The 25,167-nt window shown below is 40.5% G+C and overlaps 1 protein-coding gene across 6 annotated transcripts in view; it reads right to left on the reverse strand.

Moving 5' to 3' along the window:
- Nucleotides 1-3,361: 3,361 nt before the first annotated feature.
- caprin2 (caprin family member 2) overlaps nt 3,362-25,167 on the reverse strand; it is a 61,094-nt gene continuing 39,288 nt past the window's right edge. For 5 of the 6 annotated variants that reach the window (XM_060839500.1, XM_060839502.1, XM_060839501.1 and 2 more), the window contains 2 exons: nt 21,569-21,635; nt 17,155-17,723 (listed from right to left, as the gene is read on the reverse strand). In XM_060839500.1, coding sequence (XP_060695483.1) covers nt 17,155-17,723; nt 21,569-21,635 — 636 coding nt within the window. Of the gene's footprint in view, nt 3,959-17,154; nt 17,724-21,568; nt 21,636-25,167 lie in introns of those variants that run through there. The other variant, XM_060839503.1, reaches the window with a different exon arrangement.

Here is a 25,167-nt window from a genome sequence, read left to right on the forward strand (position 1 = left end):
ATAAAGATAGTTGATTCTGAGGCACACTATAAAAAAGCTTTAGGCTAATAAGAAACATAAGGATCATGAATGCACAAAACAAATTTATAATCAGGTTGTCTTCCCAGAAACTGAAGTTTTCCTGTAAAGTTTGAATGAAGCATCTTGGGAGGGTGTCGATACCGAACATGCAGCAGAAAGATCAAAGCAGTAGTTTCTCGGAAAGGTCTGCTTTGCAGATGGAATCACCTGAGAGTTAACACAGTACAAAGCAACAAAGCCTATCAGTCATCTCCCTGAATGTTGTGTGGAGACAGGTTAGCCAAGAGGTCAAGCTGCACTGAACAACAGTAACACTTACAACCATCCTTTAGTCAGTGAAATAGGATAGAGCTTTTATTTGTCAAGGTAATAGATCCAGACTAATGACAACTTCAGCAGATGAATAGTCAGCTGTTCAGCCAAATTAATTCTCATCTTACTTTCATGAGCAATATAGGTTTATTCAAAAATCTGCAAGGAGAAAGTGAGGACTGTAGGTGCTGGGGATTCCTGAAGACGGGCTCATGCCCGAAACGTCGATTCTCCTGCTCCTTGGATGCTGCCTGACCTGCTGCACTTTTCCAGCACATGTTCAGATTATTCAAAAATCTGACCAAGTAAGAATTATGGCTCAACTATTGAGGATTTCAAAAGTAACAGATTGAAAGGAATGATAAAAAGGGGCTGGACATGAATCTATGAAGCACCAAATTTAAGGTCTTAGGTGAGACTCACAGAATAAGAGGAAGATTGATGTATCAAAATTCTTATCACTTGCAAAATAAATTCACCTGCCATGAATATTCCTAACATTTCAACTCCCCCTCCCACGGACATTCAGGTCCTGGGCCTCCTCACCGCTACTCCCTCACGCCTGGAGGAACAATGCCTTATCTTCCGCGTCGGAACCCTTCAATCCCAGGGCATCAACGTGGACTTCACCAGTTTCCTCATTTCCCCATCCTCCACCTTACCCCAGTTCCAAATTTCCAGCTCAGCACCATCCTCATGACCTGTCCCATCTGTCAATCTTCCTGCCCGCCTATCAGCTCCACCCTCCTCTCTGACCCATCACCTTTACCCCTTCCTCCATCCACCTTTTGCACTCTCAACTAAGTCCCACTCCCTCCCATTTATCTCTCCACTCCCGAGGCTTCCAGCCTCATTCCTGATTGAGGGCTCCTGTCCGAAATGTCAATTTTCCTGCTCCTCGGATGATGCGTGATCTGCTGTGCTTTTCCAGCACCACTCTAATCTTGACATGAATATTCCAGTCAAGGGCACCTCCTGAAAGTGAAGAGGTTCAGTCCAAATGAATTGCTTTCTCATGAAAGGCTTTGTTTGGAGTCTGACACAGTTTGACACCACTGCAGTCCCATCCTCATCTACTTAAGAGCTAAGAATAAATACCAGCTCTTTGAGAAAGATTCGTTGGTCTCTTCAAGGGAAGATAGCAGAGAAAGTGTATTTGGATAGCAGACCTCAGATGTTTTACTCCCTGTCATGATAGAACAATAATTTCTTGGGGAAAATCATGCTCCATGTAAAACCTAATTGTTTTTGTAAACAGCTTAAATTATTTAGTTAAATACAGTGTGTTTTAGCCAGCTATTCTGTTGCTACTGCATCATTTCTTGCCACAGCACACTTAAAATTATGGGTTTTGCATCATAGTGGATACTGTACTTGCTTACCTCTGCAAATGTGCACAGCAGTAAACACGACTGAACAAAGCTGGGAGAGAGTCAGATTTTAACAGCTTAAGAATGTATCTGAACTGGTGACATTCACCCTCAGTGGTCAGCTTACCTCCTGTCTGATGCATTTTCCTTTTTGCAGAGAATTCATCAGTCCTGCCGTGCTGAGATTCAGAGGGATGTTGTGTTTAGAACGGGTTTATGAATCTCCTGTTCATCACCCTCTCCTTGAAGTTTGGTAAAAGGTGGAAAAAGTCCACAAATTTCCTCTCTTGCCAGAAAATGGCAATATAAACAGCAATAGCCTGTGTGGAGTCTCTGAAAATGCTTTCCATCCCATCAATGGTCATCGGTCCCTTTTTATTCAAGGAATATATGGGCAAATGGAGAGCTACTCTGGCAAGGCCAGCATTTACTTATTCATCCCGAACTGATATTGAAAAAGTGCTGGTAAGTTTTACTCTTGAATCACTGTCGTCACATGGCAAAGGAACTTCCTATCATTCTTATTAGGTAATTGTTGTTAAGTTCCATGATGACAATAAAGGAATATATTTCAAAATCAGGAGACTTGTGAGGTGAATGTGGAGGTGGTGTTCCTCTGCACTTGCTGCTGGGTCCTTGTAAGAGGTGGAGATCAGGGTGTTCAAGGCACCTGGGTAAGTTGCTGCAGTGCATCTTGTCAGTGATAAACACTGCTTCCACTGTGCGTCATTGGAAAGGAGTTTAATGTGACAGATGGGTGCCATTCAAATGGGCTGCTTGCTCTCAGTGGTGTTGAGCTCTGACTGCTGTTGGAGCTGCACTCATCCATGCAAATTCCATCACACTCCTGACTTGGGTCTTGCTGGTGGTGGAAGGCCATTGATCTGAAATGCCATCTCTTGTTTCTCTCCAAGATGCTGCCTGACCTGCTGAGTTTTTTCAGGTGTCTTAAAAAAAGTTATAACTTTTAGCAAACTAGTTAAAAGTACAGTGCCCATGAATGCTGCTTGAAGCATTTTACTGAAGCCAACAGAGGCAGAAATAACCACTAGAAGACCTATGTGTATGAAGTGTAGGACACGAAAAGTCAAGTTTGTTGAGATGATTATCCAAAGTGTATGGTGGAGTGGAGAATAAATGGAGTGGAAATAAAGATCGGTCCTAATCTCCTTCAATGGCAGAGCAGATCAGGTTTCAAGGGCTGAATTGTCTTTCCGTGTTAAGAGTGTTCTGAAAAGCAGATAATGTTTTCTGTTTTGGCTGCTTGCTGAATTTCCAACCAGCGTAACAATTTCTATTTACATCAGGGCAGAACAGAAATGATATCCGAAGGAATCACAAATCTAAAATTCCCACCTTCTAAGTCCCTAAATTAATTTTTAAAAGAAAGGAATCCTCCAAAGTGGTCCATGAAAATTACGCAGTCAGGTATGGAGTCACATTTCATCCTGGATTATAAAAGGCAATTCAAATTGCAAAAGACAGAGGCAAGGTGAAAAATCAGGGAGCAGGGTGGTGGGTTAGTTTTATTTCTGCTACAGGACCCTAATTTTTGAGAGAATATTTTATTGTCTTGTTCCAAACATACATTTAATGGCTATAAACATAATCAATGTACATCCAGAAAACGGTGATATACCATTTCATGTAAAATCTGAAATGTCTCAATATAGCAGAGGAAAACTGCATCCCTACATATTGCAAATTGACACAACTCACATTCAATGCAGATTAAACAGATGACAGCATAGAACATTCCCCGAGGGAAATGAGGACCGTACGAGCTACCGTATAATTAATAAGATCGTTGCCCTTCTCATTTCATAGCTTTAGTAAAAATACTTTAAGTGTTTGAATGTAAGCAAGGCATCAACAGTGTAGCTGTCTTTACAATTCAGACACAAAAACATTTCCACAATAAACATCTTGAGCAATTTAGCAATGATTGTACCACTGGCATGATGTTCCATGCACCCTTAAGACACTGCTTTTCTCAGGCTCCCAAACTGGTTCAGCAGATGAAGTTCAATTTCCCTGAAGTCTGAGATGTAATGAGAACCAGCATAAGGACATGTCTCTATACAGACTATAATATGCAAGAACGGGCAGTGTTACACACACCACCAAGACGGTTTTGTTTGTATATTTTATCAAGACTGTGAGAAGTATGTATTGTAAACTGCAAAACTGTGCAAACTTGATTGTGGTGGTAATTTACTCATGCGTCTGCCTCATTTGTGGTAAGATGCCATGGCCTGTGAAGAGAAATGAGCCCAAGTCAGTTAGTTCAGCTTTTCTGTTCAGGGTACCTTGTACAATCCATTAAACTGAAGTGGTCAAGTACTGTGTGCAAATGTCCTACTGCAATATTCTGGCCAACTATCATTTCCCTCAAGCCAGTGATGGGCCATATTGTCAGAATTAAGCAAACACCAAATGTCATACTCCAGAGATGTGCAATCCAATGTAGGACAGAGGGAATGTTACTCTGTCAGAGATGCAAATCTTTCAGTTGAGACATTAAACCAGGTCCCACCTGCCTTATGAAGTAGAGGTACAGATACCACGACACTATTTCGGAGACCCGAAATTCCCTTTGTCCTGATCAATATTTATCCATTAATCTTTCTGTGCAGAAACTGACAACAGTATGTCCTATATTACGTAAACGATGACAATTGACAAGTGGTCAATTGGCCATAGAATGCTTTGGGATGTTCCAAGGTTGCAAAAAGACCTTCTGGTGCGCAGCTTTGTGGCCTGTAACCGTCATCTGTAACCGTGTGTCTGTGCATTATATTGGCCATTATGTTTTCTTCATGGGAAGTTTGTTTGTTTAAGATGGAACATATAAGAGGAAACTGTATAGGAATGTAAATATAATCTAAACAACCACGGTTCAATTTGTGATTCACTGCTTTTGTGAGACCCTCCAAATTTGAGAGTGCGACACGTGTCCTGGAGCACAAATCTGATCATTGCAGGGACAACCCAGATCACCCCAAAGGGCTCACAACCACAAAGAACAAGTATGGAACCAGCACATTTGCGCTCACGGTGCACAAGTTAAAAAATAATTGCACCTCTATTTCCAGCCACTAGCAGCAGCTTCTCAATTCTTAAATAGCTGAGGAGGATCACATTTTCAAAGCTTATATGGCTTGATAGGTTAAATTACTTACTGTGTGGAAACAGGCCCTTCGGCCCAACAAGTCCACACTGACCCTCTGAAGAGCAACCCACACAAACCCATTCATTTACGCCTTCACCTAACACTACGGGCAATTTAGCGTGGTCAATTCACCTAACCTGCACATCTTTGGACTGTGGGAGGAAACCGGAGCACCTGGAAGAAACCCAAGCAGACATGGGGAGAATGTGCAAACTCCACACAGACAGTTACCTGAGGTGGGAATTGAACCCGGGTCTCTGGTGCTGTGAGGCAGCAGTGCTAACCACTGTACCGCCGTGCCGCCCACATTTTAACATATTTCTTGTTGAAAACTTGCATCAACACCTATTATTTAAATATCACCCTTTGCAATTGCTCTGCTGATCAAAATGATTATACTTTAAAAAAGACTGAATTTTAAATTTGGCTTAGCCAATTTAATAGAGTCACGTTGGACTCAAAACATTGACGCTGTTTCTCTGTCCACAGTTGTGGCCAGACCTACTGAGTTTTTACAACACTTCTTGCTTCCACTTCAGATTTCCGGCGTCTGCAGTATTTTGTTTTCGATCACGTGTAAAAGCCTCAGGATGGTTAGCTGTTGAAGTTTTGGCCGCTTCACATGTTTCTACCTAAAATCAAGGGACTGGTGTTTTTCATCTTATTGACAGCTGCACCATGGCTCTGGCTCCATGATGCATGTTTCACTCACTCAATATCTGGAACTGGAGTGGTTGAAGCAAGTTGAAGCAATTATGGCAAAGCCACATAAGTACACAAGGGATGAACAGGGGATTTGCTGATTAGAAAGGAAGACAGGTTTATATAATGCTTTTCAGAACCACAGGATGTCTTCAGGCACCTTTTTTTTGTTAGTTTCAAGACCCAGCCTATTCCTAATTTTCTTGAACGATGTGGCTTGCTCAGCAGTTGGAAGGTGGGTCTGGAGTCACATATACTGAATTAGTGGTTAATTGTAAGATATTAGTGAACCAAACGTATTTTTACAACAAGCAATAATGAGTGCCTTGAAACCTTTGCCGGAACCAGCTATACTGCTGGGATTTGAACCCAAATTCGCCAGAGTCTCTGGTATATGAGGTCAGTGACTCAAGATGTCACCATCTCTGCTTTTAAGAGAAAGTCAATGTTGTAATGTAGCAAACATGGTAGCCAATGAGTGCCCAGCAGACTCCTACAGACAGCAATGAGACCATCATCAAATAACATCTTATTTTAGTGATGTTGCTTGAAGGTTAAGTGTTGGCCAACACACGGGGGAAATCTCCCCTGTTGATCTTCAAAATAATGTCATAGGATCTCCGACACCCACCGGAGCAGTTAGTTAAATTTGGTTTAATATTTCCTGCTCATGGATGCACTTCTGACAGTACAGCACTCATTCTTGTGTCAGCCTTGATGTGTGTGCTCAAGTCCTGGAGTGGGACTTATATATAGGACCCAGTGAATCAGACTTGCTAGACTAAAAGGCCAGTTTCTACAATGTAAATACTACGTTAAACTCAAGCAGTGATTTTCATCAAATCGAGTGACTAGATCAATGCTGCAAGACAGCAGTTATGCTTTGATCTACTCCAAAGATTAAAATAACCGGGCAGCCACATCCAATTTTCCATCTGCTCATCCATATTGGAAATAAGAGTTATTGCTTTTAGAAGCGTGAGGTGGGAAGGGGGGAAATAGATGGGAGAGGTATCATAGTCGAGGCAAAACTGCTGCCAGACTAACATCAGAAGCGTTGAACTGAAAACATAGCTGCATGAGGAAACCTCAGCGTTGGGGGATTTTTTTGCTAGTCTCACAGTACTCCGCATTCCACCAGACAAGTTGCTTAGATCAGCAGTTTGAATTGAACAGTTCTCTCCATTAATAGCATCAGACGGCAGATAACCATTCTACCCATCTCACCAGCTCCCTGGTGAATCTGCTTTCACCACTTTTTCAGCCAGTGCACTCCAGCTAATGAGATCCTAGCGCATTTTTTTTTAAACACTGCCCAGGTTACTTGTGTGAAAGAGGTTGCAAATTATAGAAATGTGCAGACCTTAAAGTTTGGTTTGCAGTCAGAACATATGTAGAGCTATTTACAGAACAAGGATTGCAGCACATCAGCTACAGTGATTCCTTAGGAAGGGCTTATGCGCGAAACGTCGATTCTCCTGCTCCCTGGATGGTGCCTGACCTGCTACACTTTTCCAGCAACACATTTTTCAGCTCTGATCTCCAGCATCTGCAGTCCTAACTTTCTCTCAGCTACAATGTGACTTATTGTCCAATCCTTATGTATTTGTACTGCTGTATTGATTTATTTAGGGTGGGCTTTTGTTTTGAAATAATCAGATGGAATTATTTTAGGATGGGAGATTATACCTAAATGCATAGGTCAATTGGTCTGTTTTGTTTCTATCCTCTTACATTATCTTTTGCCCCTTTATCTTGCCCTCTATTATAACTGCCACATACAATCTTTGTTCCAGAGAATGTTTGAACTGGAGCAACCAGGAGGCAGTGGCAGACTTTTGAGTTTTTTTTTAAATCTTTTCTAATCTAACCTTCAACCCTCAAAGTGGAATGATTTTAAATTTTGTTGATGTAAGCACGGGTAACCTCTACTTTGATATAAATACTATCTTTAATTATGGACAACACCAACCTCTTGAGTCTAGTCAGCAATTTAATTCTTTATATTTAGACAGAACGGCCATTTTGTCTGACTGCGACAGGTCAGAAAACCAAGACCTTCAAAAATATCTCTAGTGACGATCACCCAGAAGTAAATGGCTGATCTGGAAAAACTAGAGGGAATTTTCAAATTAAAAGCTGCTTAGTTAAACTAGGAAATTAATTTAATACTGGAGTTAATTTCTCAGTTAAACACATTAGAAAATGACTATTTATAGAATTTATTGATTGATAAATCCGATCTGAAAGCAATGTTTTAATGGAGGTGTTTAAACAGGTTATTCGACATATAGACGTCAAATGCTTAATATCATTTAGCAGGATGCTACGGAGTAGACACACAGCTAATATCAGAGCAGATGTGCAACATTTACAGTGAACTACTGACTTAAAAATCGCCAAAACAGAAAGCGAATGATTTTAAGATGTCATAGGACTATAGTCATGACACATGAGCAAGCAAATATTTGGCAGCTAAGAGCACAGTGAGTGAATATCAACAGAAAGATTAGAAAAGCAAAACCTTATTTAAAAAGTGAGGAACTACAGAACGCTGTAGTTGAAAGATCTAGGTGCCCTCACCCATGAGGCACAGTAGCATGCAGCTATAGCAAATAATTAGAAAAGCAATGGAATGATATGACCTTCGATGCAAGGCAAAGGATTAACAGTAGGGAAATCTTGCTTCAATTGCACAGGGTATTGGAATAGATCACACTGAGGGAGCTGACCATATTGTGTCTCTAATTAATAGACAGTGGGTGTAGCAAGCCATTCAGGAAAGGTGCTATTATATGGAGTGAAGTGGCTGCCTTCTCAGGAAATGTCGTGTTGGGTGGTCAGAAAATACTGGAATTTAAGAGGAATGAAAAGGTGATCTTCTTGAAACATATTAGACACAGAAATCTTGTATATTATGAATTATCATGACAACTTTCTGGAGTGGAGTTTCAAAGTGGACAAAGATCTTTGAACTATGAAAGGGGACAGCAGGAGCATGATGCAGAATGATGGCAACAACATAGGACTTGGAGACTGGTGATCCTACCTTACTCAAAATGCAAAGTTCTATAGATATTGGAAAAACAGAAGTCAAAACCAAGTGCTGGAGAAACTGTTTCTCACTTCATTGATGCTGCTGAGTCAGGATTGAGTTTACTATGATTCTTCTTTGCCCAAAGAAGAGTTATGTCAGACTCGAAGCTATAATGCTACCTCTCTCCAGTAGATACTAGAAGACCTGCTGACTACCTACAGCACTATTTTGATTTCATCTTGTCTTGTTTATTGATGAGCAGTGGTTATCCTCAGGCTATAACAGATCATCTTCCTTTAATGGAGAGGTTTGGTTACAGCCCTCTGTGGACCTAGAACTAATTATCTAAAATTAGGAAGAGAGTAGAGGGTGATGAGAAACCAGGGAGACAGGGGGAGACTAGTTGCTGACAAATAATTATCTTACAACTGAGAATTCAGAGAAAAGAGAATTCAGCAGGTCGATATGGACTCGTTGGGCCACACTGTAGGGACTCTATTCTACTGGTAGAGGATACTCTTCTGTATAGTAAGTTAAGCTGTTTCCCCATGACAAGACAAAAGCTTTTGGAACTTAAAGAACAAGGGAATTATGCATTAATCAATGTGAAATTAAAAAAAATTGTCACATTATGGTTTGAGAGAGTTTCCAAGATTACAATTGTAACCACTCTTCAGGAGTTTCACTGGCTATGAAAGGGCTTCCTAACAACAGGACACTTGCATCATAAAAAGGCAGATTTACTTGAACTAATTGGACCCAGACAGGAGGAGTGTTCAAGCATCCCTCACAGCCAAAAGAATATATTCTCAGGTGGCAAGACTGAGTTTAGACAAGTTTAAAATACATATAGCAACTTTACCTCTTACTGCGAGCCGAAATTCAATTACTCGTTCAGTTAAAAGGGCTTCAAGATCCTATTTTGTGTATTGCTTAAAATGTATTTTCACAATGTGAAGGACATCCTGTCCACTAGCTTAAAACGTAAATCCAACATCAAATGAAAACTCTTTGGGGGGGGGGGGGGGAAAGAAGGATAAAAGGAACAGAGAGAGAAGTAGTCAAGTGTAAAGATGCAGCAGATGGATGGGGGTCTTAAAATGTTTTGAGTCAACAAATTTTTCAATAGTACTGGTTCACAATTTCAGATGTTCTAGTTTGGTTTGCATCATCCTCTCTGCTAGTGAGAATGAGTGGGAAGGAGGACATGCCTACAGAAACCTGAAGGCACAATGCTAATGGAGAAATTTCAAAAATTATAAAAGATTAGCAAAGATCTTTTGAAGGATTGGTCAATATTGAGAGATTTGGCAAATTAAACATTGCTAAAAGTTGCAAGTGATTTAATTTTTTTTAATCCTTCTAGAATTTTGGTCATCTCAGCTGCTATGGTGGAATTTGTCACATCAAAATGCAAGCAGTATGTCAGAGCAGATTGAACATGGATGGGCCCAAAGTATTATCAGTGATACAATAAAATCTGGAGGGATTGATCTTCAATTAGACAGGGGAAAAAAACCAAAAAGAGGAGTTGCATAATTAGATAATGTTGAGTAGTTTCTGCATTTGTTACTGTGATTTTAATCACCTGCTCCTACAGTAACATTTAAATACTCAAGTTGCAATAAAGTAGGTAGAGATGTACTACATCTCTACCCACTGCTTTTCAAGCATACAACACAACCATTTAAACAGTTACTGCAGCTATACAAGAAAACAGTATCCTGCAGTTTTTTGTCACATCGTTGTTTTTAATATTTGAGATTTATGTAGATCTTGTAAGAACAAAAAGGCCAACAAGAGAGAAGAATATTTTCCTTCTCTCTCTCTTCACGATTGGTTTGTCCTCTGTTAAACTACTTAGCTGCATTGCCACACTTTTGGAACATCCAAGCTGTGCTCCAAGTTGCTCACACACTATCTACAGTTCCTATGGGAATCGGGCAAAGTGAGAATGGTATGCACCCGAGCCAGAGGGCAAGAGGTTCAGTCTTCAAAAAGGAGGAAGAGAATGATCATTCCTCAAGGTGGAATTATCACTAAAGGATGCTAGCCCATGGAAAAAAAAGCCATTCACATGCTGGAATCAAACAAGTCTATTACACTACCCAAGCTCAAAACTGGAGCTAGTCAATGAATAAACCACTAAAATCAAAAATATATAGCCAACACTTTTGAAAGGGTGACATCTGATGCTATCTATACCAGGCCTGGCCAAAAAGGAATAGACCAGAATGCTTAAACCTGGGAAAAGACTGAGGCAGCTGTTGTTATTGTTTTCAGCCTTCAAATGTTTAACCTTACTATATCCACTTGTATTTTCATAGCTTTAAATGAATAGCAGGGGTGCTTCCCTGAAACAAAAAGTGAGTGGCACAAGGAGATATTGGATCAGATCACCCAAAAAAAATAGTCAGTGCTAGATTTCGCTCAAATGAAGAGGCAAAGAAGTGCAAGGAATAAAAAAGTTCCAGGCCCTTGAGCTTGGGGTCTGGGAAAAGGATAGCACAGGCAATGGTGGAGCAACTGTAATTGGGAATGCACGAGAGGCCAGAACAAGAGCGACAAGTCAGACGGGGATTAGAAACAGGAAGGAGATCTTTTAAAAAAAAAGGCCAAGCTAAGAGAAAAGTTAATCCTAGAAGGAACAAAGAATTGCAACTGTGCATATGCACACATCAAGTGTGGAAATGCATCAGCCAATGTAGATAGGGCACAATAGGACCATGCACGTTTGTATTTTAGTTGTCTATTGAAGGAGCACAGAGACAAGAATAGCAACTCAACACTTATTTTCTCCCGCTCCCACCCCTACAGCATCTGCAAGCTATCCTACAATTTTTTAAAAGGAAAAATACAGGATAGACGCCCTCCTAGAGGGCATGGCATCATACCTGTATGACTGCTCCAGACCTTTTCATAAATGGATCAGACACAGAACATCAGGTTCCATATCAGCACAGACCACATACATCCAAAACTGGAAAGGAGTCTTTATCTCTTTTTGGGGAAGGGGAAGGAGGAGAGACACAGGCAGGACAGCAGCAGTAATTTCCTGCAGCACAATGAATTGATCACTGGGGAGCGCTTTAGAGAAAATTGTGCCTTCTCGAGGCAAAACCAAGGGACTTGGGAAGCAAGGGTGACAAAAGATGGAAAAGCATGACTAGTTTTCCACAACCTTTTAAAACCGGAACTCATTCTTACAGTTCTGTGCCTACTGGTGCTAGGACTTATGGAGTCATAGAGATGTACAGCACGGAAACAGACCCTTCGGTCCAACCCGTCTATGCCGACCAGATATCCCAACCCAATCTAGTCCCACCTGCCAGCACCCGGCCCATATCCCTTCAAACCCTTCCTATTCATATACCCATCCAAATGCCTCTTAAATGTTGCAATTGTACCAGCCTCCACCACTTCCTCTGGCAGCCCATTCCATATACGCACCACCCTCTGCGTGAAAAGGTTGCCCCTTAGGTCTCTTTTATATCTTTCCCCTCTCACCCTAAACCTATGCCCTCTAGTTCTGGACTCCCCGACCCCAGGGAAAAGACTTTGTCTATTTATCCTATCCTTGCCCCTCAATTTTATAAACTTCTATAAGGTCATCCCTCAGCGTCCAACGCTCCAGGGAAAACAGCCCCAGCCTGTTCAGCCTCTCCCTATAGCTCAGATCTTTCAACCCTGGCAACATCCTTGTAAATCTTTTCTGAACTCTTTCAAGTTTCACAACATCTTTCCCATAGGAAGACAACCAAAATTGCACGCAATATTCCAACAGTGGCCTAACCAATGTCCTGTACAGCCGCAACATGACCTCCCAACTCCTGTACTCAATGCTCTGACCAATAAAGGAAAGCATACCAAAATGCCTTCTTCATTATCCTATCTACCTGCGACTCCACTTTCAAGGAGCTATGAACCTGCACTCCAAAGGTATCTTTGTTCAACAACATTCCCTAGGACCTCACCATTAAGTCCTGCTAAGATTTGCTTTCCCAAAATGCAGCAACTCACATTTATCTGTATTAAACTCCATCTGCCACTTCCCAGCCCATTGGCCCATCTGGTCCAGATCTTGCCGTAATCTGAGGTAACCCTCTTCGCTGTCCACTACACCTCCAATCGAAGTCCATATAGATCATATCTACTGCTCTGCCCTCAAATCTTCTTGGATACTTCTTCAAAAAACTCAATCAAGTTTTGAGGGACATGATTTCCCATGCACAAAGCCATGTTGACTATCCCTAATCAGTCCTTGCCTTGCCAAATACATGTACATCCTGTCCCTCAGGATTCCCTCCAACAACTTGATCACCACCAAGGTCAGGCACACTGGTCTGTAGTTCCCTGGCTTGTCTTTACCGCCCTTCTTAAACAATGGCACCACGTTTGCCAACCTCCAGTCTTCCAGCACCTCACCTGCGACTATCGAGGATACAAATTTCTCAGCAAGAGGCCCAGCAATCACTTCTCTAGCTTCCTACAGAGTTCTCAGGTACACCTGATCAGGTCCTCGGAATTTATCCACTTTTAACCATCAAGACATCCAGCACTTGGTGGGCGGCACGGTGGCACAGTGGTTAGCACTGCTGCCTCACAGCGCCTGTAGACCCGGGTTCAATTCCCGACTCAGGCGACTGACTGTGTGGAGTTTGCACGTTCTCCCCGTGTCTGCGTGGGTTTCCTCCGGGTGCTCCGGTTTCCTCCCACAGTCCAAAGATGTGCGGGTCAGGTGAATTGGCCAAGCTAAAATTGCCCGTAGTGTTAGGTAAGGGGTAAATGTAGGGGTATGGGTGGGTTGTGCTTCGGCGGGTCGGTGTGGACTTGTTGGGCCGAAGGGCCTGTTTCCACACTGTAAGTCTAATCTAATCTAAAACTTCCTCCTCTGTAAGCTGGACATTTTGCAAGAGGCCAAGAACAACTGCACTTTGTACTTTACTATTAAAAATTCAGGAGGAGATAGTCACTGACCAGCATTTATTGCCTGTCCCTAATTGCCCAGAGGGCAGAGAAGAGTTTAGATTAGATTACTTACAGTGTGGAAACAGGCCCTTCGGCCCAACAAGTCCACACCGAGCCACCGAAGTGCAACCCACCCAGACCCATTCACCTAACACTACAGGCAATTTAGCATGGCCAATTCACCTGACCCGCACATTTTTGGACTGTGGGAGGAAACCCACGCAGACACGGGGAGAACATGCAAACTCCACACAGTCAGTCGCCTGAGTCAGGAATTGAACCCGGGTCGCAGGCGCTGTGAGACAGCAGTGCTAACCACTGTGCCACCCAGTTAACCACATTATTGTGGGTCTGGAGTCACATGTAGGCCAGACCAGGTAAGGATAGCAGTTTCATTGAGATGTTCCTCAAAACAAAAATCCAACAATAGATTCATGATCAATATTATACTCTTAATTCCAGATTTTTGTTGAATTCAAATTTCACCATCTGCCATGACAGGATTTGAACTTCGATCCCCAGAATACTAACTGGGTCTCTCACTTAGCAGTTCAGTGAGAATTAGGTCACCGCCTGCCAAGGTGATCAATACATAGATTCTCATTTGCTGAGAGGAGTCCAGAACAGACAAGTAACTTAAAATGAACAGGTTGATGTTAACTCATTCCTCAAATCGGAGGAGAAACTAATGCTATGGACAGTAGGACTGTGAAGCAGGACAGGTGGATAAAGTTGTTAATCTTAAATTAGATCCCTTTCAAATACTTGTATTTATTAGCTGAGGCAGAGAGTTTATAGAACAACTTTGGTCAGGCCATAGCTAGAGTTTTGCTGAATACTAGAACCCACATTATAGAAAGTATGCGATAGCAGTGCAGGTGCAGAGGAAATTTACCACGATAGCACCTCAGCTGGGGTGCTTTGCTTGAGAGACAGACTCAGGTGGTCATTAGAGATGAAACACGTGTAAAATCGAGGGGCATAGATAGGAAGCAACCTTCGCCTCTGTGAAGTGATCAATGACTGGAAGCACAGATTTTAAAAAAGGTTGAGACAGAAGTTTGGAAGGAGGAACGGAGAGAAACCTTCAGAGGGTGAGGATTTGCAACTCCACCCACAACATTTAAGTAGTCAGATGTGCATTTACTACAAGGTGATGTGACAAGTGCTCAAAAATGGAACTGAAATAGTCAGGTAGAAGATATATGGACATGGGCAGAATGAACTCTTGGGCTGCAGCTCTCCAGAGCTGAGTTTTCAACATGGAGACACACTAGGAAGTCTAGGTTACCAGGCTGTGTATTTATTTTTCCCAATAGTGGAATACCAATACTGCATCAGCCTGTATAAGCAACAATCAACTTCAACAGCTGCTGTAGCCACACAGGCTTAAGAAAATTGATTTAGCTTCAGCCCAATTATCAATTGCATTTACAATTGTGAATTAGTGACTTTAAAGTTGAATGTTTTGTACCAAACCATCCAGGTTGCACTAAAGGCAGAGTTGAAAAAAGTCAAAGTATTAGGATAAGCTTGTAAATGAATTCAAGATGGGATAAGGTAGTAAATAATGCTTGTATGGGACAGCATCTTTAAAGAATGCAAGCAACTTCTTTTCTCCAATGGCTGAAGGAAGGTCTTAAAAGTTTATGAGTAAATACTTTGGATTCACTTAAAAGGTGGTGGAGTCTGATGAGTTCCAGTATAAATTTACCACACTACTCTATAGTGAAATTGAGAACAAGTGAATCTGTAGACTTTGTATATTAGAGATGCAAAGACTTGAAAGTGACTGAAGTATTCTGTTGCAAATGGATTGGTACTAGGGGAAAAAAAAAAGAGAGTGATCTAAATGATGTAATGGTGCATGCTGAATTGCGGAGTTATTTTAACATGACTTTTGTTCTCTGCTCCATGGAAATGTGAATCTTAAATTTCTTTAAAGGACGAATTCAGTTGGTCAAGCTAAATGCCCAGAAGTACTAAAATTTTCCTGTTTGAAAACTTAAGTCCCTGTAAAGGATTCCTTACTTCTTCACCTGCACACAGCTAATGAAAACTAGGGAGAAGTCTACCTCAGCTCGTGTTGATATATTTTTTTAAAAAGGGTCAAAGTGGCTATTATGCATCAGAAGCAAACACAGCAACCAAAAACGTAAAAATTTATCAGGGTGAAACATTTGTCACAGCATTCTAAAATGCCATTAGAAACATTATAGTAGTTTTGATAAATGCTCCCAATGCCTCAAATACAGAAATAAAATGGAGTCTTCTTTTTAGTAACGTTTTGGCACTTTACTTAGATGTTAAAGGCTATTATTTAAATGTTAAACTTGCTTGCTTTGTGAACAATCTGTGCACTCATTAAACATTCCCCTCCTTCAAAAAAAAAGACCTTGAAGGTAACACCCCCCAGCCAAAGATTGTATAATTAACATTGCCTTACAGTTGGAGAGATATTTCACCTAAAATTTAATCTAAGGAGCTTTGCCACTGAACATTTTCCAGCATATTAAATTTAGCATGCAAATCCTTGAAACAATTGATCTGATATCTTCTGGAAGAGCTTAGAATATACACAGAATGTGCACATCTTAGCAAAAAAGGTTGGTATTGCAGATTGGTCAATAGCTTACTGTTTGCTCAAAGTGTAATCTGCTATTGAAGAGGATTTTCATTTCTCCTACCCACCCATTTTAATTTGCAGGTTCACCATGGGGTAAATCTCAATATCATAAGAATAAAAGTTTTTTGAAAACTCATGCAATAATGCAGTTTGGGAACTGGAGAAATACAAGCACTCTCCAGTAAAGAGGATCTTTGCTTCTGGTACAGTTTCTGCAATTTCAGTTTCTCCATTTCCATGAAAATGGAAAGAAAAATTCTCAAACACATTCAAAATCAACTGCTTGATGAATCTGCAGGCAATATTGACCCATTGGCAAATTGAAGATTTTATTGATCAACTAACATGGAATTTTAACCTTCAGCCAAAATTTCAGGAATGCAGCCATCTCAAAAGCATAGCTAACGCAAGATGGGTTCTCAGGGAAAAGTGAAAAGGTTTAAAAGTAAAATTCAGTAAGTCAGGCAACATTACAAGTGTGAAGGTGCAAAATATTCCTTAAATCATTTTACTTGTGCTGATAGTGGTTTGCAGCAAAATCTGTTTCACTTGACAACTCTGCAAAATGTTAACTAATTTGTCAAATGCACAGGATTTAGCAGCTATACTGTCCATTCAAAACACCAACCAACAGTGCAGAATATCTTTATTGAGGCACCATGAGGCATTGTAAATAGCAGGATATCTTGCTAAGGGAATCTATCCAATTCAAACAGTCACAGAAAGTTGTCTTCGACTGACAAGTGCAAGTCATAACATTCTGTAACAATATATTCACAATTCTACCAGCAAGGCATCACAGGTTAAAGTGCCCAATCAGTGCAAACCCAAATTCCACAAAACCACTACAATAGTTTAACAAGTCATCTCTGGCAACTCTCTTCAGTGAGCCTTAGAGGTACAGTGATCAGAGTGCAAAGCATTTTAGCTATTCAAGCACATTGTTTCAGTCCTGATACAAGAGGTAGCCAGAAAAGGTAGAATACTTCCAACTGCTACCGTAGATGGCACCTCTGTGCAATCGAAGCCAAATCTGATCTCCCTGGAAAAGCTGCAGAACAGCATGGTTGCTGGCAGTCTCATGATCTGGAGCACCATCATTGGCATAAGCTGAGCACAGGACTTCATCATTCTTCATGAGGTTTACATAGAGTGGGACATTCACAGCTAGCTTCAGCATGTGAAAGATGAAGACATAGGTGCCATTCACAGGGCAAGTAAATCGCCCCAATTGAAAATCAAATGTTTCTCCAAGGTTATTGAGCAGAAGGTCAAAGATAATGGGCTGGTCCAGGGATCCAGGGGTAAAGTTAGAGGTCCTTGCAGTGGAGAAGGCCACTCTCATCTGCTGAGGAAGAGGGTAGACGTGTACAGGCAAGAGGGTGGCAGCTTGACTGGTCACTGGCATATCCACTGGAGTAATGCTTCGTGAGTCCCCTTGTCCAGAATCCCCACTGTTGTTGAAGTGCTCACTGTCTTGCTCTGGACTGCTCATCTGAGATGAATCGCTCCACCCTGCAGTTGAGTAATTAGGACCTGCTAAAGGTTGAAAAATCTTCCACTCTGCTAGACAAGGCAATAATCACATTCTGATCCAGAAACGTTAAACCCCCCACATTCCAAAAAAACCTTTCAATTTGTCCCATTCCTCCACCCAAATCCTGCCCACCAACCACCCTCCTCCAAAGTTAAAAATCAAAATATAACTGCTCACTAGATTTTAAAAGACATCTTTCAGAAGCAAATCACAAAGCCCCTTTTGGTAAAATAGATTTCTTGCAAAGACTGAAAAGGACACTTTAAAAAAAAAATGCAGTATTCATGATTTGCTTCCTGCATCATGCTAGAAAATTCAGTCTTAGTTTCACTGGCTATTAGCAGCCAATTCCACAAAAACGTAGACTGCCATTCAAAAGTACACGCAAGGGTTCAAAGGACAAGAGCAATTCTACTGAATGGTGGAGTAGGCTCAAAAAAAAAAGGCCAGATAGCCTACTCTTGCTCAGAGTTCATGAGCAATTTGCAGAAAGTGGCTTGATGGAGAATAGTGCAATTCATCTTAACTTGCACTTTAGTATTTGAATATGGAAATTTTCAAACCATGCTATATACTAACAATTTGTTCAGTAGAACTAGGGGCAGTTAATGTTGAAATGGTCTGCCTGCCACAACTGGCACCAAGGCCAAATACTGTTGCAAAACAAGTCATTTCTCACTAAACAGTCATGAACATATACTCCTGGACAATACCCCAACAGGAACCAAGTTTATTTCCCTGATGTATTGATAGTAATTCCACTGAAATGAAAACTCACTTCGGAAAGAATTGGTTACTTTCATGTACAAAAATACTGTGCCAACAACTGCAGTGAGAGCCTCAAGAGATTTAGTATACATTCACAGAATGAAGAATAATAATTTTAAAAAAAAGGGAGAATTTGATCTCTAAAGGTCTGGCCAGGGACAATTTCCCAGAGTCATAGTAAAAACGGGTTTATGAAATCAGGCACAACTGATGGTGATCAAAGTTTAAAAGTTGCTTCAGGTAGAGGGCAAGAGAAAGATGCAGGCAATTCAAATCCAGAGCTACAGTGCATTACCAGTGGAGGCAGCAAACAGTCAACATTTGACTAAACAGCTCATATCCCAAGTTCAGAAAACAGCAGAAGTGGGTTCAAGTATGACAGTACAAGTGAACAATGTGTAAGAAAGTTCGAAGTTGAAGAAAGATCAAATCAGATCAAAATAAAGCAGACAGCACTTTCAAAAGCCACCACTTTTCTGGACTGCATCACTGTTTATCCAAGGCAAATTGTTCAAGATGTCCCAAATGATCAGAATCAGAAGATCCAACTTCCTTCCCTTCAAGAAAGAGGTGTGTGGAGGGTTGATGGATTCCATATAAAACCATGAAAGCTTACAAATAGATTTTAAACCAGACATCTATCAGCCTTATTCAGGAATAGTGCATACCCCAAGTAAACAGCAACTCCTGGAAAGATGGAAAATCCTCGATGGCAGTCTTGATCAGGCCAAGATAAGCTTCAAGTAATTCATCAAGGATTAATAAGATTTAGAGAATGGAACAGAGCTCACTGACTAAATGGTGTTCAGTTTTTGGTATAGATGCACAATCCTGTACCTTCAGAAGTTTTAAACACTACACCTTGTGGTGCAGAGGGACAACCAAGCTCTGACTGCAACAGGTCTTCAGAAAATGGGGAGCAGACAATATAATAGCCTAGTTAGTAATGACATTCTGGGCTCAAATCAAAGAGGTCAAATTTCAGGCCAAACAAACAGTGTGCTGCAACAACAAGGCACAGGCTATTTCACGAAAGGGTGTTTACAAAAACAAGTCAGATAGCCACAACTGCCCGAGTTGGTGCTCGAAACTAAGGAAATCCTATTTACTAGGGGACCACGGCTAAGAGGGCGTCTGGCAAACTAAATTTGAGATTGCTCAGCTAAAACCTTAGTGACAAGATGGCCACACCAGTATAGATGTCAAGGCGTCCAAACATTCTCAAAACACCCAGAAAACCCAGTGATGCCAACAAATTCAATTACATGAAATCCTGCATTCTACAAGCCAGATAGCCAGTATGCTAATTGCATCACATGGATGATGTTGAATATCTAGATCTGCAAATTAGTAGCATTCAAATCCAGAGTTTGAATCAGAATTCACCTGTAGTTTGGATACTAGACATAATTCTATGAAATAGCACCATTTCCCATTGGAAGTGTTCTGTAATTCAGTTGAAGAAAGAATGTCTTGTTCAAGGTCAGTTTGTTATTAATCATCCACTTAGAAATTAGATACTGGTACACATATCTACATGTGATAGAAAGAGGAGTCTGCACTGATCGCATTCAAGTTCAAATTGAACACTTAGTTTAAAAGTTTTGTTGTTTCATCCTTAAACATGCCAGACTTCTGGATCTTTAAACTGCTTCAAATTGCAAAGAAAAAAGCAGTAGAAATACTAAGACAATAACTGGACATTTGAACATAAATAATTTAGATATCCAGGGCTCAAGTCAAAAATTGTGCAACTAAGGGAAATAAATATCAAATTCAGCTGTCATTCCTGCACCGATTTATTGTTCAAACATGAAGTCAGTCTTCTAAATACTAGAAATTCCAAGAGAAGGAATTGTGGGAGCTGTAGATAAGAGTGCAAGCTGCTACCAAACTGTGCCACCACCTAAATGCACACAAGGCCAAAAGCTGGCATCTAACAGCTTGTTTTTGAAGCATTTGTAGGAAAAAAGATTTCTTGGCGCTGATCTTGAAATTAAAGTCACCGAGTAGCACAGGAGGAGGGGTGGGGGGGTGCATTTCACTAAGGTAACTGGAGCTGTTGCCCAAAGTGAAAGTAGCATATTATGGAAATACTACTGTGCTCAAACTAGTGACTCCAATGGATTTCTAATGTTTTGGCAAAGCAAGAAGCTTGGTACATTCAAGGATGAGGTGATACCACAAGACAAATCTCAATGCAAATATTCCAAGCAAATGGAAGCCAATAAATGGACTTGGCTTTTGCAGACTCCAGGTGACTCCAAACTGCAACTTGCTTTTCCTAAAGCTTTTTATATGCAGAAGTAGTTTCACCAACTAGTCACGTGCACATTAAAAATTATTCCACTAATTAATCCAGCATTAGTTTTCCCATATCCACATCAAATAAAACGTCAGAAATAAACCAGATTGGTCCCATTTAGTAAAGCTAGTAGATTTTTTAAAACCAACTTTCACTTCAATATCTATTCAAGTTGGAGTTGGAGGATTAATGAAGCCCTGTTAAGGAGGGAAAATCCTCAGATTATTAGGATGCAGCTATGTCTCCATTTCAGCTTTTATTAATATTTCAATGCTTTGTAGAATAGATGGCAGGCAAGTGCAGATGAGACAAAACCAGACGGACTTCATAAGAGAAGAGGTGGTAGTGATCTTTACAAATGATACTTTTCCTGGGACAGGTTCAACTTACTTCACCTGATTTCTAAGAGGCATCTAACCTAGCAATGGAGCTTGTTGAAATGATAAAGGAGTAAAAATTTACATTGCGCAATGTGTTGGCATGTGGCCACTCAGCCAGGATGAACATGTTGCTGCTGTCACATCTATCCAATGATATGGCAGGGGTGATACCAAAGAGAAAACTGGCTAAAATAATGTTAGCCAACAACTCACTCAACTTGTGCTTTTTTCAGGAAGGATTTAGAGAATTGCACTGCTTGGTTAGCATATAGTCAAGACCAATTATTAACCTACTTAGGTTTGGCTACAAGCAACTAATATGGTTCTTAAACCTTAGTCCCAAGGATAACATTAAGCATTACATAATTACCTCCTCTCATGGTCCCACGAGGCCCAACTCCTGCACCACGTTTGTAGTTCTGCTGGTAACCAGACTCCTGCAAAACAGCAGACATTGTAGTCAAACAACAGGGAACAGGCCCATCCAAGATTAAAAACAGAATTTGGGGAGCAGAAGACCTTGTTAAATCATCTGCAACATATTCTGCATTAGTAACACAAAAACCCCGTTGTCTGATTCAATGCTTTCTAGTTTGCACTGTAAATGCTGTGAAAATACCTTCAGACACTTTAAAAGGCATAGCATCAAAATCAGACAGTAAACCACAAGACTTATTAGGAAAGGATGAACAAAAAAGTTGGCCAAAGTAGTTGGCTTTCAGGTAGCACCAGCAATAGTATTGTCACACTGAACACCCTATGGCGTTGAGGTGTACGTTGCCCATTTTCTGGACATTTAGAGGTTCCAAGCTGTCTATTTTAATCCAAATGGCATCCGAGGATTATTTTAAAAAAAGAAAAAAGTTGTAACAATGTAAATAGCAAGCTCTCACTCAACCAGGATTTTGAGTTTGAGTGTAGTTTTAAAGCAGTTGCTGGGGTCTTGAAACTGGATGTGGAAGCAGTTTTGCCTGTTCAGCTATAAGCTGGAATCCTCTGTCTCGCATGCACTTTTAGCAGCAGGAACTCTGTATGACTGTGTGCCTTTGTAAGATGTGTTGATTGGATGTCAACATTTTGGAACAGTTACTGTTTAGCAGTTAAATCAAAGTTTTCAATATATAGTTAATTATTCCATTTTTTGTTGTATTTTAATAATAATGAATACACTTGAGTCAGAGACCAGTAGTTTCACCAATTGAATTGTATCCAAAGCAATGTCTGGCACATGCCTTTAAAATAAGAAAAGGTTTCAGGCTAGGCTATTTTGATGGGCTTTACTCGCTCATAACATTATGAATGGAGTTTCTACTTGAATGCCTAGGAACCAGAAGGGAAAAATTAGGACAGGGTGGGGTGTCAGAATGCAAGCACAGATCCAGATAAATTTGGATTTAAAAAGATAGTAAAGCTTTGGGACAATTCTTAAACACAAGGACAGAGCATCCTAAAATGAAACGTCAGATTGGAAACCTATGAACGAGCATAGTCACAAGCAAAAGGCAGGTCAGATGATTGAGTTAGAATTCTAAAAGTCCCCTATGATTTTGCATTTCAAATCTATGTTGGGTTTTGCCACATGGCTGGAATTACGGTTCCTTTCCAGACCACCTTGGAACCATCACCAAATAGCTTTAATAGACTTCACTGCTCAAGACCAAAACTTTTAAAAACTGCTTCCAGGAAATTCAACTCCATTCAAAAATTTCTTGGGATGTAAAGACAAACAGCAAAATAATTAAATTGCCACATTCTTGTTAATATCAATTTTGGCCAGTTTGCAATAAGGCTAAAGTAAGATTATCAGTCAATTTTTAATCTATTGATAGTACACCAGAGGCAGAGATTAAGTTTCATTTGGGAAGCAAATGATATAAATCCAAAAAATATTGGCATTCCAGACAAAAAATATTTGCTTCTAGTGATGGGAGTTTAAAATTGGATTGTGAAGTGGAAGGAACCAATATAGTAAAAATGGATCGTTCCTAAAAGAGAAAGCAAATCTGACTTTCCATACTCTTCACAGTAATTTGACTAGAGATATTAGTGTAGAATCTACCAAGCATTTCAAATCTTCAGCAATATCCAGGATTTATGGCAATTTTGTAGGAATGATCACAACTGAGTGTGAAAGAAAGAAAACCCCTGGAGCACATAGAATGGCCTTCTTTTGGACCTGGTCAAGTATCAAGGTTAAGCAGCCAATTTTTAACAGCTTAAAGAATGCATCAACTTTGTCATTTCAATATCTGCAGTATTAATGACACTGCAAGGCAACAAAGATGGATGGCAATATCTGCCTTACAAGTCACAAAATCACGACAGCATTACTGCCGAGCTGCAAATCACTTCAAGATTCCAAAAGAGAGGAGTTTTTAGCAGGGTCGCAATCAGTGGTGAGAACTGGGTGCAGAAAACATTAAAATAGATGACTGGGATCTGGATTTAAATCAGTGCAGAATCAAAAAGTCTCAATATATACAACATTGAAAATACTAGGATACTTGGGCAGTGTAATACTTTAAGATACAGCAGGAATAAATTGAGACAGACAGGAATTGAACCCAAGACTCAAAAGCTCCTCACTTTAGGGGCTGCTTGCCCTCATGTCTGCACCAGTCAATAACTTAAATAATCCTATCATGTAAAATGGAGTGCCTACACAGCATACATTAGCAAGGGAACAAAGCATTGCTTTACTAGAGATACTGGGACATTTGAGATTTGACGAACCAGTGCTACATTATCTGGCATTTAACCAGCTTAAACACCTAAGAGCAACACCGAAGAATTTTGAATTCTACAAATTATTAAATTTTAAAATCTGCAAGAATTCTCTTGGATAGAGAGAAAAAGGCAGGTGAAGCAGCGTTAGGTCACAGACCAGCCATAAACTTGTTTAATTGCTGAACAGGCTAGTGGACTGTAGCATACCTTCAGCACGAGCCAGAAAATTCAAAAAATCCAATTCAATTTATACTTCCTAAAAAAGTTGACTTGAAGATAGAGTTAAGAAAAACAAATTATACTGAATGAATCAAACTCGATTTCTACAAGTGGATATTGTGCCAGGAGTAAAGAGGAATGTAATACAAGTTAAGTGGAAGTAGCCAATTTGACCCAAGCAGCCTTCAATTATGTCCTAACTGATTTGATCGTGAGCTTTAACCCTAGGCTCCACTGCAGATATAAAATCATGGGTCCAGCCTCCAATCCATTGTTGTGGATATTTTTAGAATCAAGTATCTCATCACCATGTTAAAGTGGGGGGAGCGATTACTTTTAAAAAGATGTGCCTCTGTTTTAGATACCTCTAAAGTAAGCCATTCTCAGCATCTGCTGTGTCAAACCATCTACTAACATTGTCACACAAGGATAAATTGATAAGGCAGGAGGGCCTAACATCTCCCAAAAAGGCACCAGCCAAGGTAGGAAATCAGCGAGGGAACCTTCTGAGCTATTCCCTATGCAAATCTGTCCTCCTTTAAAAGGATGAAAGTGTACACAGTACTGTTTACACCTTTGCCCTGAACAGGTGTACGACAATACTTTTTACACAAATGACACCTGACATGACTGAACCCCTTCAAGGCCCTAGGGAATCAAAGATCCTCCAGTGGGTGTTTGTTGAGTACAAGCTCCCTTAGTAACTAGCAATACCTGGAATTCACTACTTGAGTCCTCCACACAGGAGGACTATCGGGGCCCTCTTGTGGCATAGCAGTAGTGTTCCTACCTCAGGACAGGAGGCCTAGGTTAATTTGCTGCAGAGATATGCGGTAACATCCCTGAATAGTTTGAAAAAAGTGAAAGGATAAAGCAGACCTATTTGCCCTTAACAGCCTTTGCACATAATATCTAACTGGCTATAGTGTTATTTTTAAAAAATTGGTGGTTAGTCTGAAAAAAAAACATGGAAGTCCAATTTGGGTGGTGAGGAGTCACAAACGTAAAGGCTGGTTGTGGTTG

This window comes from Hemiscyllium ocellatum, chromosome 19 (genome assembly GCF_020745735.1).
Source record: "Hemiscyllium ocellatum isolate sHemOce1 chromosome 19, sHemOce1.pat.X.cur, whole genome shotgun sequence".
NCBI classification, from domain to species: Eukaryota; Metazoa; Chordata; class Chondrichthyes; order Orectolobiformes; family Hemiscylliidae; genus Hemiscyllium; species Hemiscyllium ocellatum.